The following is an 18,147-nucleotide window of genomic DNA, read 5'->3' on the forward strand; positions in this document are numbered from 1 at the left end:
CAACAGTGCGCTTGCGTGATGAGATCCTGAATCCTGACTGAAGGAAGCCCCCCGAACAAAATGTCTGGGCAGCTCCCACACACCGTCTCAGGTAAGACTTTTGTTAATCCCTCTTTGAGAACTGTCCTCCATGAGCTGTAATAAAGGTTGAGACTCAATGAGGTCCATTTTCGCTGTGTTTCTTAGACATTTTACAGAATCAAAATTAAGATCAGGCCGAGGATAGCAAGCTAAGTTAGCATAACGTAAGTGAACTTGACAGGCAGCGAGCGCAGAACTTCTCAGTGAATCACTTAACGGTGTTTAACTATAACATGGCATCTGTTGATTAAGTGTTTTTGAAAGCCAGATAGACTATTGATCTATTATAAAGAAGATATCAGCAAAAGGCAAGTTAAATATTTGAGGGTTTTTGCTTATTTTTATGACACTGAATCAAATCCATCAATTGTTTAAAAAACTTGAGATCTACGTTAATTTATCTTATTATCACCGAATGAGTGGGAAAATATATTGAATAATGTAATAAAGTCTGTGCAGATTAGCAATTGGTTAAATAAGTGACCCGGACCCATGGGCGTAAATCATGAGGGGCAGTCATTTAAACACTCGTATTTCATCTGAAAGCTGAATAAATAAGCTCCTCATTGATTTATGAGAGAAGATTATATGTTCAGATATACGTTTTTATATTATCTTTAAGTTAGCAATCCACATTACTAAGAAATGACGTTTTTATATATTTATAGCAGTTTACAAAGTCTTTATAAAGAGATTTCTTATCTAAAGTAGAGTAACCTAACTTAAATAATTTGAGCAAATAGCCAAAAAAGTATATTTTGTCTCATATAGTGACTATTCCCTCAAATCTACCTGCTCAACATAAGACTCGTTTCTTAGTATTAGAAAAATGCCCAATATCTATCTGTCTGTCTGTTTTTAATTAGCTCAGATTATGTCCTGCTTACAAGCACTTGAATCTATGAAAACTGATCATACTAAGATTTTTAGCATAATAGAAAAAGTGGACCTTTTAAAGACTAAAGACTTTGATATTATTTTCTGCTGGATACCAGGCTGGTCATATGGGATGAGTTGGAAATGAGCGTGCAGATAAAGCATGATAAAGGAAGATAGAAGTTGGAGATTACAGAACGTAAACTTCCTGTGTCTGATGTTAAACCTGTTTTAAATCTGTATGTTAATGAGAAATGGCAGATGGAATGGGATGAATGTAGGAAAAACACATGGTATGAAGTGAATCCATTAATTAATGAAAGGAATAATTACCATTTTGAAAATAGACATGACCAGGTTGTTCATACAAGATGTAGCATCAGACACTCATGGCTTACACTCGCATATTTATGAAAAGCGGAAGAAATACCTATTGGTGACTTGTGTAAAAATATTTTACCGATAAAACATTTTAATATGTTTAAAATATTTCCCGAATAAAAACGTTCTCTAATATCATGTAAAAATACACATTGTGTTTTTAAATGATATTGGAGAATGTTTTTATTCTGGAAATATTTGAAGTGAGCTGTTTGAAAAGGTGTTTTACAATATTTATCTTTAATCTAACTAAAAGATTGTATATGACTGTTTTCAGTGTTGTTGCTTGCTACTTGTATGTTTTTTGTTGTTATTTTAAAATGTATGTTTGCTAACTGCAATGAGCGTCATCATGCTAACTGATATGATATGATTATAAATTGTATATTTAGTACATGTTTTTTGCCATGAATTTAGCCAATGCTGCTGATATGGCATTAAAACCTAAATAAAATCTGTCCATCCATCCATCCATCCATCCATCGTTCTGTCTGTCTGTCTGTCTATCTATCTATCTATCTATCTATCTATCTATCTATCTATCTATCTATCTATCTATCTATCTGTCTGTCTGTCTGTCTGTCTGTCTGTCTGTCTGTCTGTCTGTCTGTCTGTCTGTCTGTCTGTCTGTCTGTCTACCCACTTTAACCATTGTCAATCATAATTCTGCATGACTTACAGCTTAATTTTATGTTAATGTTTATCAGGTTCCATTTGGAGAAATAATATCTGCTGCTCAAAGCCTGGTGTCGAGGCTCACCAACACCCTAAGATCACCAGAGAACACAAACCAACTAAGAGAGATTAGTTCAACACAGAGAGAGAGGACAACATCAAGTTTCCAGAGCCAGTCAGTTCAGCAAGAAATGAGGTGTGAGATTCAGTGGATGACTGTGTGTGTAGAAGAATCTAATGTGTTTTTTTCTCTAATACAAATTGTTCCTACACTAATGAGAAAATATTTGTAGGTCATTTCCTGGGTTTTTCTGAGAGGAGCGTAGAGGGAAAAGCTGTTTTGCACCATATAAGGGGCAATGTAAAAGCTTATTAATGTATTTTTACCTGCTGGACAAACAGCATGAAAAAACACCAAAAGGAGAGGCAGAAGTACATCTCACTATGGCTGGACTTGGAAGACAGCAGTTAAATGTGCAAGAAAATTTCCCCCATTCAGAGGTATGATTAAAGTTCCATGCCCTGTTATTTTGTATTTCTGTATTTGTTCCAAAATTATAATGTATTAATTAGGGATGCTCATTTCGGTTAATTTTGCTAACCGACAACCGTCGCTCATTAATCGGTTATTAACGGTAACTGGTCAGATTACAATTAATTTTATATTAAACAAATTGACGTGTCTATTTTGTGTCTGACACATTAAATAATGCATTTTAAAATAATAATTTATTTTTATATGCTAGCACAGTGGTTCTCAAACTGTGGTACGTGTACCACTAGTGGTACGCAGGCTTCCTTCTAGTGGTACGCGGATGAATCAAATATGTAATATGTACATGCTACATATATTTAAAGAAATTATCAAAAATGATTTATATACGAATATGATGACATAAAGCCTATATTTACGAGGTCTAGGCAACATTTCCAGGCGCTAACAAACCAGGAGTTATTTCTTTTTTAAACTGTACAGAGCTTAAGCTGCTTTACTAGACCTAATACGCTACTGTATTTCAAAACTGCTCATTATGGTGGTACTTGCAAAGACAATTTTTTTCCGAGGTGGTACTTGATGAAAAATGTTTGAGAACCACTGTGCTAGCATATTAATAATAGAACAAAACAACAGAGCATCTTTACGCACTTGCAGTGTTTAGCACAGAAGAACAGAATAAGAGAAGAACTAAATAAAATAAATAGGACTGCCCTAAATTATTTTCACTTCAATAATTAATTTATATTACAAAACGAAAATACTGACTGATTCTTTTTAATAACCGGCATAGGCTGTTTTTTTTTCGCCAATCATGTTTTTTTTTTCTTCTGTCAAATAAAATCGCAGACTTTCTCAAATCGCCAGCTCCACGGAAAATATGCATTTATTTAATGCCCCGCTGTCATTATTATAATCACAAAACCTTTTTACATTTTAATAGAAATCATTATTTTAAAGAATATGTCCTGATATGGTTTCCTCTCTCTCTCTCTCACGGTTCAAGTGCGTGCGCTGCGTGATGAAAAGACAACAACACGCGCGCATAGGTTGACTTTTTGTAAACAGTTTTGTTGTTTAAATATGATGTTACATTATTGTGCATACATGCTTTATAAGCTGTAAAATAAAAGGTAAAGCCTATTTGTTGTGTTTATGATGCAGATCCAGGTCAACATCAGCGCTAGTTTGGCATCAACACGTCTGTTAAACAGCAATATTCTTCTTCCATTTTGCTTCTTTGGCAAATGTGTCTGTAGTAGGGATGTAACGGTATCAGAATTTCACGGTACGGTAATACCTCGGTATGAATGTCACGGTACGGTATTTATTGAATCATTTACAGGAAAAAACAAAACTTATGAAAATACTCCAAAAAAGTGCCAAAAGTGTCAATGACATACAAATTAGCCATCTATCTGTAAGCTTTGAAACAGGAACTTCAATTTTAATAACAAAAAATTATTAAACCATGTAAAAAAATAAAGTTTCAATTTAGTAGTGTTGAAAACTCATCACATTCAACATTTAATCACACTCAGCCCATCTACACAGATGAGAGCTCTGCTAGTCGGACTTCTCATCAAGCATCTCCCGCTGGATCTAATCTCACTATATTTATTAAACGGGATATTTCATTTATCTTGTTGTCTTTATCTAACGACATATTCCCTGACTTTGGTCATTGGAATCTATTACTTGTTCTCAGGTAACGTGTTTTGGCTGAGCGCAAAGATAAGTTAATGATTAATGTAACCACGTACATTCTGTATATTGACTGATCGCTTGCCTTTATTTCCTATAATGTATAAACTTATTGTATGTTATACTTTTAAAATGGCCATTATCGATTCTTAAAACTGATACTCAGCAAAAGAGAGGGTGTGTTTCGTATTTTCACTGAAATTGAAAGGAGGCAGTTGTTATCGGCTCCGTTTTGTTATCAATATCCACACAGTGAAGATGACGCTCATCTTATGCAGCACGACGCCTCAACATGTCTGCTGTCTAAGTTGCTAATATTAAAATGAAAATAGGCAGTTCCTTAAATCATGTTTACATTTTATTGTTGAGAAAGTGAAACAAGCCAGGGTTATGTGAATGAAGTTATAAAGTACACTGTTCCCTTTGAAGATTTACCCGTGTCCTCGGTATAATCTGCTTTTCCATATCAAACTGAGAAGAAGAGACTGCAGCCTTGATCAAACTTGCGAAGTCTGAACTTACACGGAGATAATGCAGGACTGAACTGTGCGTGTTAGGCTACTTAATATTCAGGAAAAGCCCCAATCAGAGAGGCGAATGTCTGCAGCCCCGCTTCCGTTTTCAGATGTCTCCGTTTTCCATCATCCACACTGAGACGGAGCAGCAGTTTTCGGCGCTCGAGAACTCCGGCGTAGTGTGGACGGTTGGCGTAACCGTAGCAAAACGTATGCGTTTTCAAACTAAAACGCATTAGTGTAAACAGGGCCTTAGAGTTTTCCAGCTCTTTTCATCCCCGCTTCTAGCAGCACACTCCATTTCCGCATTACTGGATCTGTAGCGACAACAGACCGCAAGGGATGATGGTCAAGCATGGGCTGATGGCAATTGTAGTTTTCGCTATCTCCCGTTCGCTTCATTCGCCTGAGCAAATTTTCTCAGAAGACCTATAGTTTTACCGAGTCATGCGACTTCGGTAATATCGAAAAAAAATAATATTGCGGTATGACGGTATTTACAATACCGTTACATCCCTAGTCTGTAGGCACGGGTTATACGTTGTCGTCCCGCAAGTTAAGTATGCCTTGCAGTTAAACAAGGGGCCGAAAACGAGGCGCACCTCACTGCCTTTATGTTGACAAGGAAAAAAGAAGAGAGGACCGCGCTTCTTCTCATGAAACGACTGAATCAGCTGGGTATCGATTGTGTCTGTGTTGTTACAATTGTAATATTTAATAATATATAATAAATTGATATTCAAGATTTGTATATTCATCCAGCTCTGGATAACTTAAAACAGCGATTAGACCTTCAGAGCGGCAATAATGCGTCCTGAAGTAAAGCGAAACGGCTATAAACTCTAGCAAGATAGAGTGATTATATGCAGAGCCATATTCCTTTATCTTTAAATAAAGTATAACTATAGAAACTGTGTTCATCTTAACTGAAAGCTTCGTCGTGTTTTCTGGCCTCACGCATCGCGCACCTGTCAGTCAGTCAGCACGTAACGCCAAAGGGTTAAACAGACTATACGGTTACAGAAAAGTTTGCGTTATAATCCACTTACCTTTTAATACATTTTGATGCGATTATAATCCGCTATTAAAAACAACAACAATAACTGAATGTTTTGAATGGATAATGTAGCCGTGGCGGGATGCATTTTGGTCCCCGCCATGGAAGAATGAATGTAGCGGAAACAATGCTCTTTAAAAGTTCTCTGTAGTTGTCTTGACAACACAAACTGCTGCTCTGGGATGAGCCGCGAGCAAAAGATGCCCCTCTTAACGCAAAGGCGCATTCAATCGGCCCCTTATGCAGCCAAACTAAAAATATATCAAATAATATGTTTCATGGTTTAACTGATAGCATTAATCGGTTACAAACGCACCCTTTTGGTTAACGGTTAATCGATGATATTGAGCATCCCTAGTATTAATATAATTGAACTGTTCAAGCTTTCAGATATACTTGTGAAATTGTTTCTAAAACTGGCCAACATCTGTGGTGGATGTTTGTTACGCAAGTCTTCAGGTATGTTCTTTTTTCTTCTTTTTTTGATGATGATGATGATGAAATGCTAATACACTCTCAGTAATTGTGCTAAAGCTGGGGCTTTTCAAAGTTTGTGTTTGTATGTAAAGCTCCACATTAGTATCTTAAAACCAAAACCTAAAGTGTACATATTGCACTCAAAAATACAACCATGTTCTCTTTTAACCCCTTGAAACATCATGGCAGTTTGTGTTCCTTTATTTTTTTCTAGGGATGCACCGATACCATTTTTTTTGGAACCGATCCGATCTCGATACAAAAAATTCTGAGCATTGATTAATACAGATCTGATACTGTGCTGTTTTTTTTTCTAAGCATAATACAGTTTCTATAGCTCTGGTGATAAACTCAAATGATAAATCTTCTTTTGTAAAAATAACAGACCTATAGGCTGACTGTATATGACAAACACACAATCTAACTAAACATGATGCTTGCTATAAACTATAGGCTACATTATTTGAGCATTCATTATGACATTGATATATGTTGTGGTCCAGCTTATGTTTCCTTTTTTGAGTGAGATGGAGAAAGTTTAAAACAAGGTCCACTTAAATGCTTCAGCGCCAAAACACAAACTGGTCTGTTGAATAAAGTCTTAATATAATTAAAATGACAGCAAAATATTCACAGTTTCAGAATAGCCTATATTAGGCTACATCATGTTTAGTTAATGACAAGTTCAGTGAATGACAATCCATACTGCTCCTGTCAGTTTCACTTTTATTAATATAATCAACTACTTTGACCACAATAAGCCAGGCTTTACTAACTATTGGCAGCACTTAAAGTATTCCCGTCAGAAGAAGAAACTCAATCGGACACTTTCAAAAACTGAGCAGCACAAAGAGGATAAATCAGTGTGTTGATGATCTGTCCAATGTATTATTAAGCTTTTTCTAATTCAAAGTTTCAGGTAGGCCTACTTTGTGTGTGAATACCTTGCAATTAGGGCTGGGTATCGACCGAATCGTCTTGCTACTATCGAGTATCGAAAAATTCTTTTGCGTTCGGTACCAAATTTCGATACTCAAGGGTATAATCTTGTCAACGTCAGTGAGCTAGAAAATCTGAGCCATCCTTAACGTGACCGGGTCAAATGCTGGTGATTGACTGCAGCAAGGCTGTCTTGAAAATCAGTAGTTTACGACGGTTACGCGCACTCACTCAGAGCTTGTCAAATGTGAGGCTGTAATGCGTACACTACTACACTTTAAAGCATAGCATACATTTAATGCAAAGGATGTTTAAGTAATCAAAAGTATGGCTACATTATGCAAAGATTGACGGCAACAGCGCACGATGCAATATCTGTAAAGTTATCGCGACCAAGACTGGCAACACGTCAAATATGATAAAACACCTGACACAGGTTCCCCGCGGGGTCTTAAAAAGTGTTAAAGTCTTAAAATAAAAAAATCGAAATTTATGGCTTTAAAAAGTCTTAAATTTGCTGTTCTAGGTCTTAAATATTTTTGCACAGGTCTTTATTTTTGTTTTTATTGCTAGGTCTTTGGGGTGTTGTAGTTCTTTATTTCACTAGTCCAATTGTAATTTGCATTACAACTACAAAAAGGTCAACTTTCAATAGCCAATCAGCTTTCTGATATTAAACCCAGTGCGCGCGGCAAATGTGACATCATCGCTGTGTTTGCGGAAGTTCGCTTTGAGTGCACGCAACATGATTTCACTGACAAATGTCGCAAGTACAGTTTTATAAGTAAGAAGTGCTGTAATACGAGAGAGCGAATCTCTGCTCGCGCGCCGGTTTCCTTTTGTTCATGGACAAAACTGCTTGCGAGCTCTCAAAACACTGGCTGCTCACGTGCGAATGATCTGCTCTCGCTCAGTCAGACTCCTTTCGTGCTTTTGCTCTCCAAAGAAGCTTCAGCATACTGTAGTTGTGTTACAATAGCAACTATAGAATTACCACAACAGAGTAATTGAAGTACTTTACAAAACACTTTACAGCAGACACTAGTTCACTTTATTTTAGTGATAAAATGGGATTGATAGTAGCATTTATTTAAAGAGTGAATAGTACAGTAAGCTATAATACCTAAAATACCTAATTTATACCTATTATTACCTATTTTCTATCACGGTTACATTTCTGCTTGCCAGAATGACCAATAATTATTGGCTAGAAATTGCAACAGCCATCGGAAAGTAGGAAAGTTTTTGTAAAACTTTGGAAAAACCTGAGGGATAAGTTTGTTAAAACAACAAAAAAAGAGGCCCCCAAAAACATCTTCAATGATAATGATTATCTTTTTATTCGTCTGATTTTACTTTCTGTTTTTTTGGAGCGCCGCCTGTCATTAAAAAAAAATATCTCAATGGTGAACGTGTCAAGTATAAAAGCCTTAATCTGTTTTGTGAGTTGTGCGATGCGGTGCCAGGTGAAAGTATAAATCTGCATAAGATGTTTGTTTTTTCTGTAGTTCAACGGTGCATTTAATCTGACTTTACCACTGTTCAATTTAAATAACTTTGTTTTACCCCTAATTTAATGCTTTTACATTTTCTCTCGCGTGTTTTTGATATTGCGATATAGGTCTTAAATGTAATACTTAATGGTCCTAAAAAGGTCGTAAAAGGTCTTAAATTTGACATTATGATATCTGCAGAGTCCCCATGACAGTACACAGAATTAATTTACGAGCAGAAAGTTGCTCCGACGCAGTCATTATCTTCATCCTCTTAGTATTTTCCTGACTCAGGGCCTCCAACAACGTGCCCACCACAACTGTAGTCTTCCATGACTGATGAGTATAACTGCGCGATGGTTGGGGCTCCGAAAGGCAAACAGACATACAAAATCAGTTTTTAGCACTTCTTGCTTGTGTACCGTTAAAGCTAAGGCCCAGATTACACTACCAGTTAAATGTGACCCAATTCCGATTTTTTTTGCTTAAACTTGTGACAATGTGGTGCTTCTCCGCGGTTTAATGGTGTGGAAGAGAGAGCGTGTGTGGATATTCCGACGTGGGAAAAAACAACAACAACAGAGGAAACATGGAGGACGGTGGTCAGTCGCCATTATTTGCTCCCACTAGACCTGAGATCTCTCTCGTACCACAAATTCCTCTCAGTGGTGTAGGACATCATACAGCATATAAACAATAAGCGCTAGCTGCGATGCAGGCCCTTCCCCACCTCCTTCGCCTCAAAATCATTTTAAAGTTGGGCAAATTCATGTTGTAATTTTTACGCTATTAACGTTATCAATGCACGCACTGCGGGCTACACATAGAACAACTTTATTCCCTTTAACACCAGTGCGCACACAGGCTACATCTTACACACACACACACATCAGGGCCGTACCATTACATAAACTGCGTGGGGGTAAATCTGGACTGAACCATTTGCTGCTTATACTACACCACATATTTCGTAGAGCTAAAAAGAAAATTTATTCCATCGTGGCTAGTGTGGCACAGATGCTAGGACCCGCCTTTATGCATGCATCATAGGTTGTATGGCAAGTGTAAACGCATGAATTCGATATGGGTCACAATTAAAAGAACGTGTAAACGGACAGACAAAAAAATCTGAATTGGGCATCAAGACCTGACAGTGTGAACGGGGCCTAAGTTTGTGCGGGGAAAATGTATTCATTCTTTTTTTGGACCTAATGTATGCTGTGCAGCGTTATGTACTGATCCGATGGCTTTAAATACCTAGCTAAATTGATACTAAAATGCTTTAAGGTTAACGGTAAATGATAAAGTTTACCTCACATTAAACTTGTCTTATTTAAATGTCCTTATCCTTGGCTGCATTAACAGTTTAGCTTTCAAGTTTTCTTCACATTAATGTTATAGTCTGCTCCTGCTGACCCTGGAATTAGGATACCATCAAGTGATAATCCATTGCACTGGCAGAAAAATGAACAAGGAAAGGAAAGATGAATGCCACAGGGCCGTTACAAATTTTATTGTTAAAAGTTTGCTGCCTTTTTCTCCTGTGGAGGCTTCATGGTGGAGCTAAGAACAGTAAGCTGTAAATGATGTTGTAATATTATTACCATTTAGGCTGTTGGCCATGTTTGTAGGTAGTCTCTTAACCTAGATAATTTTTAAATCTTTTTATAGTAAGCAACAATGATAAAATAATGCTAATGTTACTTTTTTGTGTTTGATGATGTCAAATATAGGGAGATGATAAGCACTTTAAACCCCAGAAATCAGTCCCCCAGCCGAGACATGCTCTCAAATACCCTCATACCTGCAGTTGAAAAAGAAAATATCAAGAAAGAGTTGCAAGATGTGAGAGATGTGGCTGTGACTGCTGATGGCTGGATCAGCATTGCACAGGACCACTACCTGACAGTGTCACTTCACTTTGTCAGAGAGGGTTCCATGAAAGAGAGGGTCCTACATACAAGGGCAGTATACACATCCCAGACAGGGGACATTTTAGCAGAAGAGATAAGAGATATTCTTGATGAATTTAATATAAAGGATAGAGTAGTTGCTGTGACAATGCAGCAAACATGGATGTAGCAGTAAAAAGAGATGAGTATTAAAAAAATTGGCTGCTTTGCTCACACTCTCAATATTGCTGCTCAGAAGCTTTCCACAATTACCTCAGTCTCACAGTGGGCAGGAAGGATCAGAGCAATGGTGGTGTGGCTGAAAAGATCCACCCTGGCTAAACCTATCCTTAAAGAGAAGCAGCATCTTCTCGGTAGGTAGAAATCAGAATAGATGAACCTTAGTGCAAAACTCTTTGGCCAAATAGTTAATAAAAATCCTTTGCTAAATCATGCAGTAAAACATTTCTGCAAATAAACAGCCACTTTGATAACCACACAAACACAAACATAAATTTCTCTTTCCCATTTTAGGTCTTCCAGAACATGCTGTCATCCTTGATGTGAAAACAAGGTGGAATAGCTTATTCCTCATGGTGGAGCGATTCCTAGAGCAGTTCTCTGCCTTCCAGGCCACCTCCATGGACCATCGTCTTAAGAAATTAATGGACAAGGACAGGTAAAAACTCTGTTCTCATTTTAAATGCTTATTCAATTTTCAGTGTAAACGATTTTGCTCATGAATCTATAGTCCAGCTAATGAATCTGATCATATTTTACAGACTGCAGAGAATTTCTGATGAGGATTTTAGAAAAGCAGAAGAGTTTGTCAAAATTACAAAGATACTTTACACGTCAACCCTCTGCGTCTCTGCTGAAAGGAGCCAAAACTTGGGTCAGATTCTGCCTATCTTAAATAAGCTCCAGCACCACTTCACAGTGAATAAAGAGGACTCCTCCTTCACAAAGACCATCAAGGACCCTATCTGGAATGACCTCTCAAAAAGATACCAGGGGTGCAGTGTAATCCTGCTGAATTTGCTCTTGTTTTCATTAGAATTATTCAGTGATTGACTCAGTGTTTTTGTCTTGAATATCAGATGGAGGAGGGCACACCCTTGCATCCCAGATTCAAGTCAAAAGTGACAAATGAAGTGTGGACCAGACTGAAGGAGGAGCTAATGAAAAGGACCTTAGAACAGGTGTTACTTCATATTGGTAATATTCTACTTCACTTGAATTGTAGATCAATATGTGTTGTGGTAAATATTGACTTCTCATTAATTACAAATTATCAGACCAGAGGTTTTGAATATCAGAAAATAGACTTTATTCTCCATAATAAAGCCGAGAAAGAGCAGAGCAGACCCCAGAGCTTTCTGAAGTCTCTCCTGGACACCTTCTAAAGTTTCAGTGTGTTTGTTACAATTTTTATACAGGATTATTTGACACACCCCTAAGTCTCTTTTTAACTCTTGACCATTTTTGAATAGGTTTTTAGTCTAAGGGGTCCTGCTTTTCTTGGCTCTCAGCCCACTAGCTCATGTCAACAGAGATGTTACAGGTATATGTCAGTAAAGTATAGATGCAACTTATGCAAAGGAACTAAGTGTTTACATACATTGTCATGATAGGATAATAACTTGATAATATGTTACTCATTCTAACTTCTGACACATATAGCTTCATAGAAGTATTTAACATAAATAATCAGTGCTTTACATATTCAGTTATTCTACACAATCAGTCACTCAGCCTTCTCCTAGTGTTGCTCCTGTGCAGGCATACTCATCTTACACAGACATATCACTGTATCTTTAACACAGGCCGGCATGTTTGCTGCAAACACTACATACATTTTGAGAAGAGAAAATTAACTGCTTTACACTTAGAAAATACTTCATACAGAGAGAATAAAATCTTCTTCAATCCCTCCTCTTAAGACTTTAGTCTTAATATTATTGTCTTTTAACCCCAAAGTGCAATTTCATAATCCAGTTCTCTTAATTACCTCTATCTAGTGACTGATATTAGCCACATAGCTGTTATCAATTGACTAGATTATGCCACTGTACTTTGACAGAAGTCCAGCCAAACATCTTCCCTTTTACTTTTGATTTGAAGGAAGTAAAAGACTGTACTCTGTTTTTCTCTTAACACATCAAAGACAACAATGTTTTAAGCATAAGTATTCAGTTGGTTCAGTGCTAGCTGCTAGTTTTCACACTCATGTAGAATATACTGAAGTGATATTATATATAGGTACCATGAAAGCAATATGCAAACAAAATCAATATGCAAACGTAAAAAGCATCAAATGTTGATCTTGATCTTTGCTCATCCTTGTTTCTCTTATTCCAAGCTATCAGCATCTTCATTAGACTTTGAAAAGTTGTTAATGGAGATGTGTGGTTGAGAGTCTGAGTTCTGAAATCTGCAGTTGTGCATTCATCATCCCTTGACTTGTGGCACTTCTGTATGTGGTATTCAGGCACATTATCAGAATCACTCTTTTCTTTGTTCTGATAAACTCTTGCTTCCACACGTGGCACTTAGTAGTTTAGAGCTTTGGAATATTCAGGCTCCTCTGTTTCCAGTCAGCTTTCCCTTGCTGGAGTTGTTCCCTTTCGCTCCTTTGAGGCATTGGTACCTCATCAATGGCATCCACTTTGGCAGCTGTTGGATTTGCCCTCATCCAGATATGGTCCTTTCCTCCTGAGCTCTCCAGAGCATCCACAGATAGACTCGATCAGCTGGACCAATTGGACCTTATATCTCTGCTCTCTCACATGGCTCCTTTCTGGTTTCCTGCACAGATATCGCTATGCACATGGCAATTAATTGTTTCTTTATTAAAGTCCCTACTGCATTAGACATCTTTGCAAACCATTCCAAGAGGTTATGTGCAAGGTTATAGGTGAGATTATATGCCAGGTTTTATGCAAAGTTTCATGTGGTTTCTTGCAAGGGTCATGCTGTTTCTTGCAAGGTTTCTTTCAAGGGTCGACCCAATAGCAGTTCATGCGATGTGGTGTTAGATGCTTGTTTCTGTCAGTTTCCATGCCATCACTCACCAATGCACTTGTTAACACATTAATCCCATTAAGTTTATTATTTTCACATATTTCATTGAGGGTTGGTCTTGATGGATCATCTTCATCTCTTTCAGCCATTTCTGGTAACTGAGCATAATACAATTACTCTCTCTTTTGTTTTATTCATAATTTTTCATACTCCTTTAGATGTTTTTATTTATTTATCACTCATTAACTTCATGATTACTTTATGAATGCAAACCCATTATGAACTTATTTCTGAAGGCATTTCAAAATTTAGGAAATACTTCTCTTGTCACAGATGTAATAAATATCCCTGCTTCATAATCTGCTCCTGATGCTACCTCTAATCATCTACTCATCATAGTTTCTCAACTGTGCTTGTTTACAGAATAATTCTCTATCCAGTCAACACTAAAAACAGTCATCATCTCACTGTTTGGAGCAATGGTCTCCACTCAAGTCTTTTAATTGAACTAGAGCTCTGTGAAGCTGTAGATAATTCAATCATCCACATATTGTGACAGTGTCCATACAATGATCTTCTCCCTTATTATAACCCTTTATGCATTCTGGTGTATACAGTATATGCTAGTCATCAAGCTACACGAGTACAAATAAGTTTCTACCCTCCTCTGATAGTTACCTAAAATAAACTCAATAGAAATCAAACCACTTAAAATATTTACCATCCAAAAGGACATACAGATGTTACTACTTCAATGTGTTCCTTGTGCCGCCATTCATACCGCGGCGACGGCGGTACTTGATGCGCCAGCAGCATTTGACCGCTGGGTGGCACTTTAACCACAGATATTCAGCTTTGCCTTTTCACAATGCTAAACAGACTGTTCTGTAGGCGTAGCTTACTGTGTGTGATGTGATGTGTTCAATTAAAATATAATTTTAATTTAGTTTTTCTGGTAATAGACATGCTCTTACACTATACTATGCTGTAGAAAAGATACATGGTGAGAAGTCAAAAAGCAAATATAAGAATTAAGTTATTAGCCTTCAGTGCCCGATTAAATTGTGTTGGGGTGAAAATAATGTTTTGATTTCTTTGACTATCATGGCAATGTTATAATCTCAAATCTTAAACGTGCGCATATAAAAAACAGCAAAATAATATAGATTATCCTGCCGGTAGAGCACATCACCTCACAGTTGTGAACTTGCGATCACCTCAACTTACATTTAAATTTTGTTTACCTGGTTTATTGTAAACTTATTAAGTGCAAAGAGGATTCGTTTTGGAAAATAGAATTGAAGAAATGAAAGACAACTAAAATGAAAGCACAAACATTCAGTACAAATAATTAGTCTTAAATAAATAAATAAATAAATAAATAAATAAATAAATAAATAAAGCAGTCTTTTAGTCTAAATATAGAGAGATGTAGTGTTTGCTGTTTTGATAGAACTAAGACTAGACATGTTCATTTATATTTTTAATTTACGTTTTTATTTACATTTTCGTTGTTGATTATAATTACGATCTCATTTTATGTTTCAATTATGGTACATAATAATAAACGAATAATGAAAATAAATGAATAATGAAAATAGGACATAAATTAAGTCTGGCAGGTTTATTTTTAATAATTTAGTTTCAGTTCCGTTTTTTGTTTCAAAACGTCAATGTTCTGCTTTAAAGTATAACTGTTGTTTTGTTTTGTTTTTTTACTTAATGGCTCAGTATGTTTTGTATTTTAATTTCATATTCAGTCACCTTGCATATGCGTGTGAAATATAATGCCGCATAACCGCGGAAAAAGAAGAAAAGGCTGTCAGTTAAAGCTAATTAATCAAAATTAGCTATATTAAAATACAGCATTTATGTTAATACAGGCAGAGTGTGAACAAACTAAGGCTAAGCTATGTGCTTGCCTTTTAATGCATTTAAAAATATTTGCGGCCTTTTTATAGGCTACAGGCAACTGGTGTATAATAATGGTTTTTTTTTTTTTTTTTTGTATGGTAAAGGACAATGCACATTATGTTATTGATGTAAACTTAGGCTAAAACTTACCATTGATAAACGTGACCTACCTCAAGCAGATCACTTAAAGTGTAATAAAAATAATGTTGCCGCAGGACATAAATGAACTCCCGCAAGTTTATTTGAAATAATTTAGTTTCAGTACTATTAATTTTTTTCTCAAAACGTCAATAGCACCTTCAATAATCTAAACATTAAAGATGGACCGCAAGATGTGTTGAGTGGCTATGTGGTGAAGAACGATGGCAAAGCTAAGTGTGATTATTGTAATAAACTAATAAGTTATAAAGCAGAGTCCCGACCAACAGGACTAAGCGTATGCGGTTGGCTCATTCTTCACGAATATAGAATTAAAATTATGGCGCGTTAGGTTCATTGTGCATCCCGCAGGTGCAACCAACAAGGGTTGTGCATTTGAGTTTAACTTTTTGAGCGTTATAAGCAACTCGTTGTTAGTTTTTATTTAAATATATCGAGCCGAAACTAAGCAGCGCATTCTCTCCGCCTCCTCGTTTATAACCAGCTGGACACGCCACTGAAGCAGGAGAGACACTCCGTCGTTCATAATCTTAGCTGATGTGTCGGACTCGAAAGAATAATTCAAAGAGGAATGTTCTTTTAACAGTCCCGATATGTTCAATCTTTTTTTCCCTGTCATTTCTCTTCAGCACATTATATTTTTAAAGCTGCTTGATTCTTTTAAAACCAAAAGCAGACCCCGGTAATTGGTGTTTTTTCATAAGATACTCCTTTATGAATGTTTTAATTTATGAGTAGTCTTTAATGTGCTTTTTAATAGTTTTATTTTATTCATAGCAGCACCTAAAAAGCGACTAATAACATCAACAAATTAATAAAATAAGTAGCAAATGAGAAATAAATGACAGACAAGTTGATAAAAACAGACATTATCTCTAATTATCAGAATTGCAAGATTAAAACAGCTGAATATAGGCCTAAAATGATCTAGAAAGCAACTACTGCGCGCTGATATTTATTCTTCTTTTTTTCCGAATAACGAACAATTTCAACCGCGGGGAGATACCGACAGCTTGATTTGCAGTATTTTCTAACATGTTAGAAGCGGGCAGCGGACATCAGCTAGCCGTAAAGACGGGCCGGCACAAAAAAAACATGGCTGCCGGTGGAGAAGCGGCTGTGCCCTCAGCAGCTGATTGAGACGGAGCTGCATATCCTAACTGAGTGCACTAAATACTCCGAGATCCGGGAGAAATTCTACCCGATAATCCAACACATACAAAACAACTTTGAGTCCCTGTCGAACAGAACCCATCTTACTGGGGGAGTGTGTGTGCTGCTGTGTGTTCACCCAACAATACCCGCTCCTGTCTCCAACACACAAATACTGGAACTCTTTATGTGGACTTACTTTTGATAATAGGCTACTATTATTACCTTTATCCTGTTTAATGTTATCAAAAATCTATTTTTATTTTTATTATTATATTTTTTATTCTATTTTTATTTTTATTAATCATTTTTTTATTATATGTTATTTTCATATTTGTTTTCACTACTGCCCTTTTTGCACTCTCTTGTTTGTGAGACGCGCACTGCTTTGGCAAAACGAATGTACAGTTACTTGTCATGCCAATAAAGCACCTCAAATGTGAAAATAGCCTAGGCAACAAATAACAAATAATAGTCTAATAATAACAAAAAATGCCCTTTTCATTTTCATACAATAGGCCTATGTGTGGGTTTTGACAATATGTGTTTAATTAAGCTATAAAGATCAGATGAAATGCATAGTGAAATATGAAATAAATGTCTCTTTTGCTGAAAATTTAATTAATCTATATATTTATTATTTTAAAAATCAACTCATTTTTGCCCAGAGAAAGAGGCGCGCGGCACTAGCGGACATGGGGTGCTTTTTCAAAAAAAGACGTACAGTAACTTGCAGCTGAACTATGCACAGTTTGGGGAAAAAAGGATATAGTGATGCATGTCCCCCAAAACCCCTAGTTTCTCTGTCGCAGATCCATCATTTGAAGGCAATTCAAATGTACCATCTCTAAAAATAAAAAAGGCCGCTTACGCGGCATTTGTGTTTATTATTACCATATTTTTATTTTATTATTATTAATTTATTCATTCATTCATCATTCATTATTTTTTTTTCGGTTTAGTCCCTTTATTAGTCTGTGATCGCCACAGCGGAATGAACCGTCAACTTATCCAGCATATGTTTTACGCAGTGGATGGCAGGAGGGCCAGCTGGGGCTTCGGGACGGAGTAAAAGGAAAGGCGGAATTTGCCCCGAGTCTGGGAAAGATGGCTTGCCGTAATTACACTAGTTTTTCTATCGCACACATGTGCCAAACACATAAACAAATAAATAAAAAAGGAAAAGAAAACATCTAGACTTATAGACTGAGGTCTTTTTGCTTATAATCGCCCTTATGTTTCCGTTTTAAATGTAAGGCTGTTGCATAAAATAATACAATTTTAATGTATAAGTGATTTTGCTGCGTCCCCC

General features: G+C 36.6%; 1 protein-coding gene across 8 annotated transcripts in view; it reads left to right on the plus strand.

Annotated features, from left to right (window-relative positions):
* The first annotated feature begins 4 nt into the window (after positions 1-4).
* Positions 5-18,147, plus strand: part of LOC141378275 (uncharacterized) — a 100,610-nt gene continuing 82,467 nt past the window's right edge. The window contains exons 1-9 of one of the 8 annotated variants that reach the window (XM_073926409.1): positions 5-91; positions 2,046-2,209; positions 2,307-2,514; positions 6,169-6,244; positions 10,096-10,266; positions 10,428-10,960; positions 11,121-11,265; positions 11,369-11,602; positions 11,687-11,804. In XM_073926409.1, coding sequence (XP_073782510.1) covers positions 11,687-11,804 — 118 coding nt within the window. In that variant the 5' untranslated portion in view covers positions 5-91; positions 2,046-2,209; positions 2,307-2,514; ... (3 more) ...; positions 11,121-11,265; positions 11,369-11,602. Of the gene's footprint in view, positions 92-2,045; positions 2,210-2,306; positions 2,515-6,168; positions 6,245-9,256; positions 10,961-11,120; positions 11,266-11,368; positions 11,667-11,686; positions 11,805-18,147 lie in introns of those variants that run through there. The other 7 variants (XM_073926412.1, XM_073926407.1, XM_073926411.1 and 4 more) reach the window with 7 other exon arrangements.

Source organism: Danio rerio, chromosome 16 (genome assembly GCF_049306965.1).
Source record: "Danio rerio strain Tuebingen ecotype United States chromosome 16, GRCz12tu, whole genome shotgun sequence".
Classification (NCBI taxonomy): domain Eukaryota; kingdom Metazoa; phylum Chordata; class Actinopteri; order Cypriniformes; family Danionidae; genus Danio; species Danio rerio.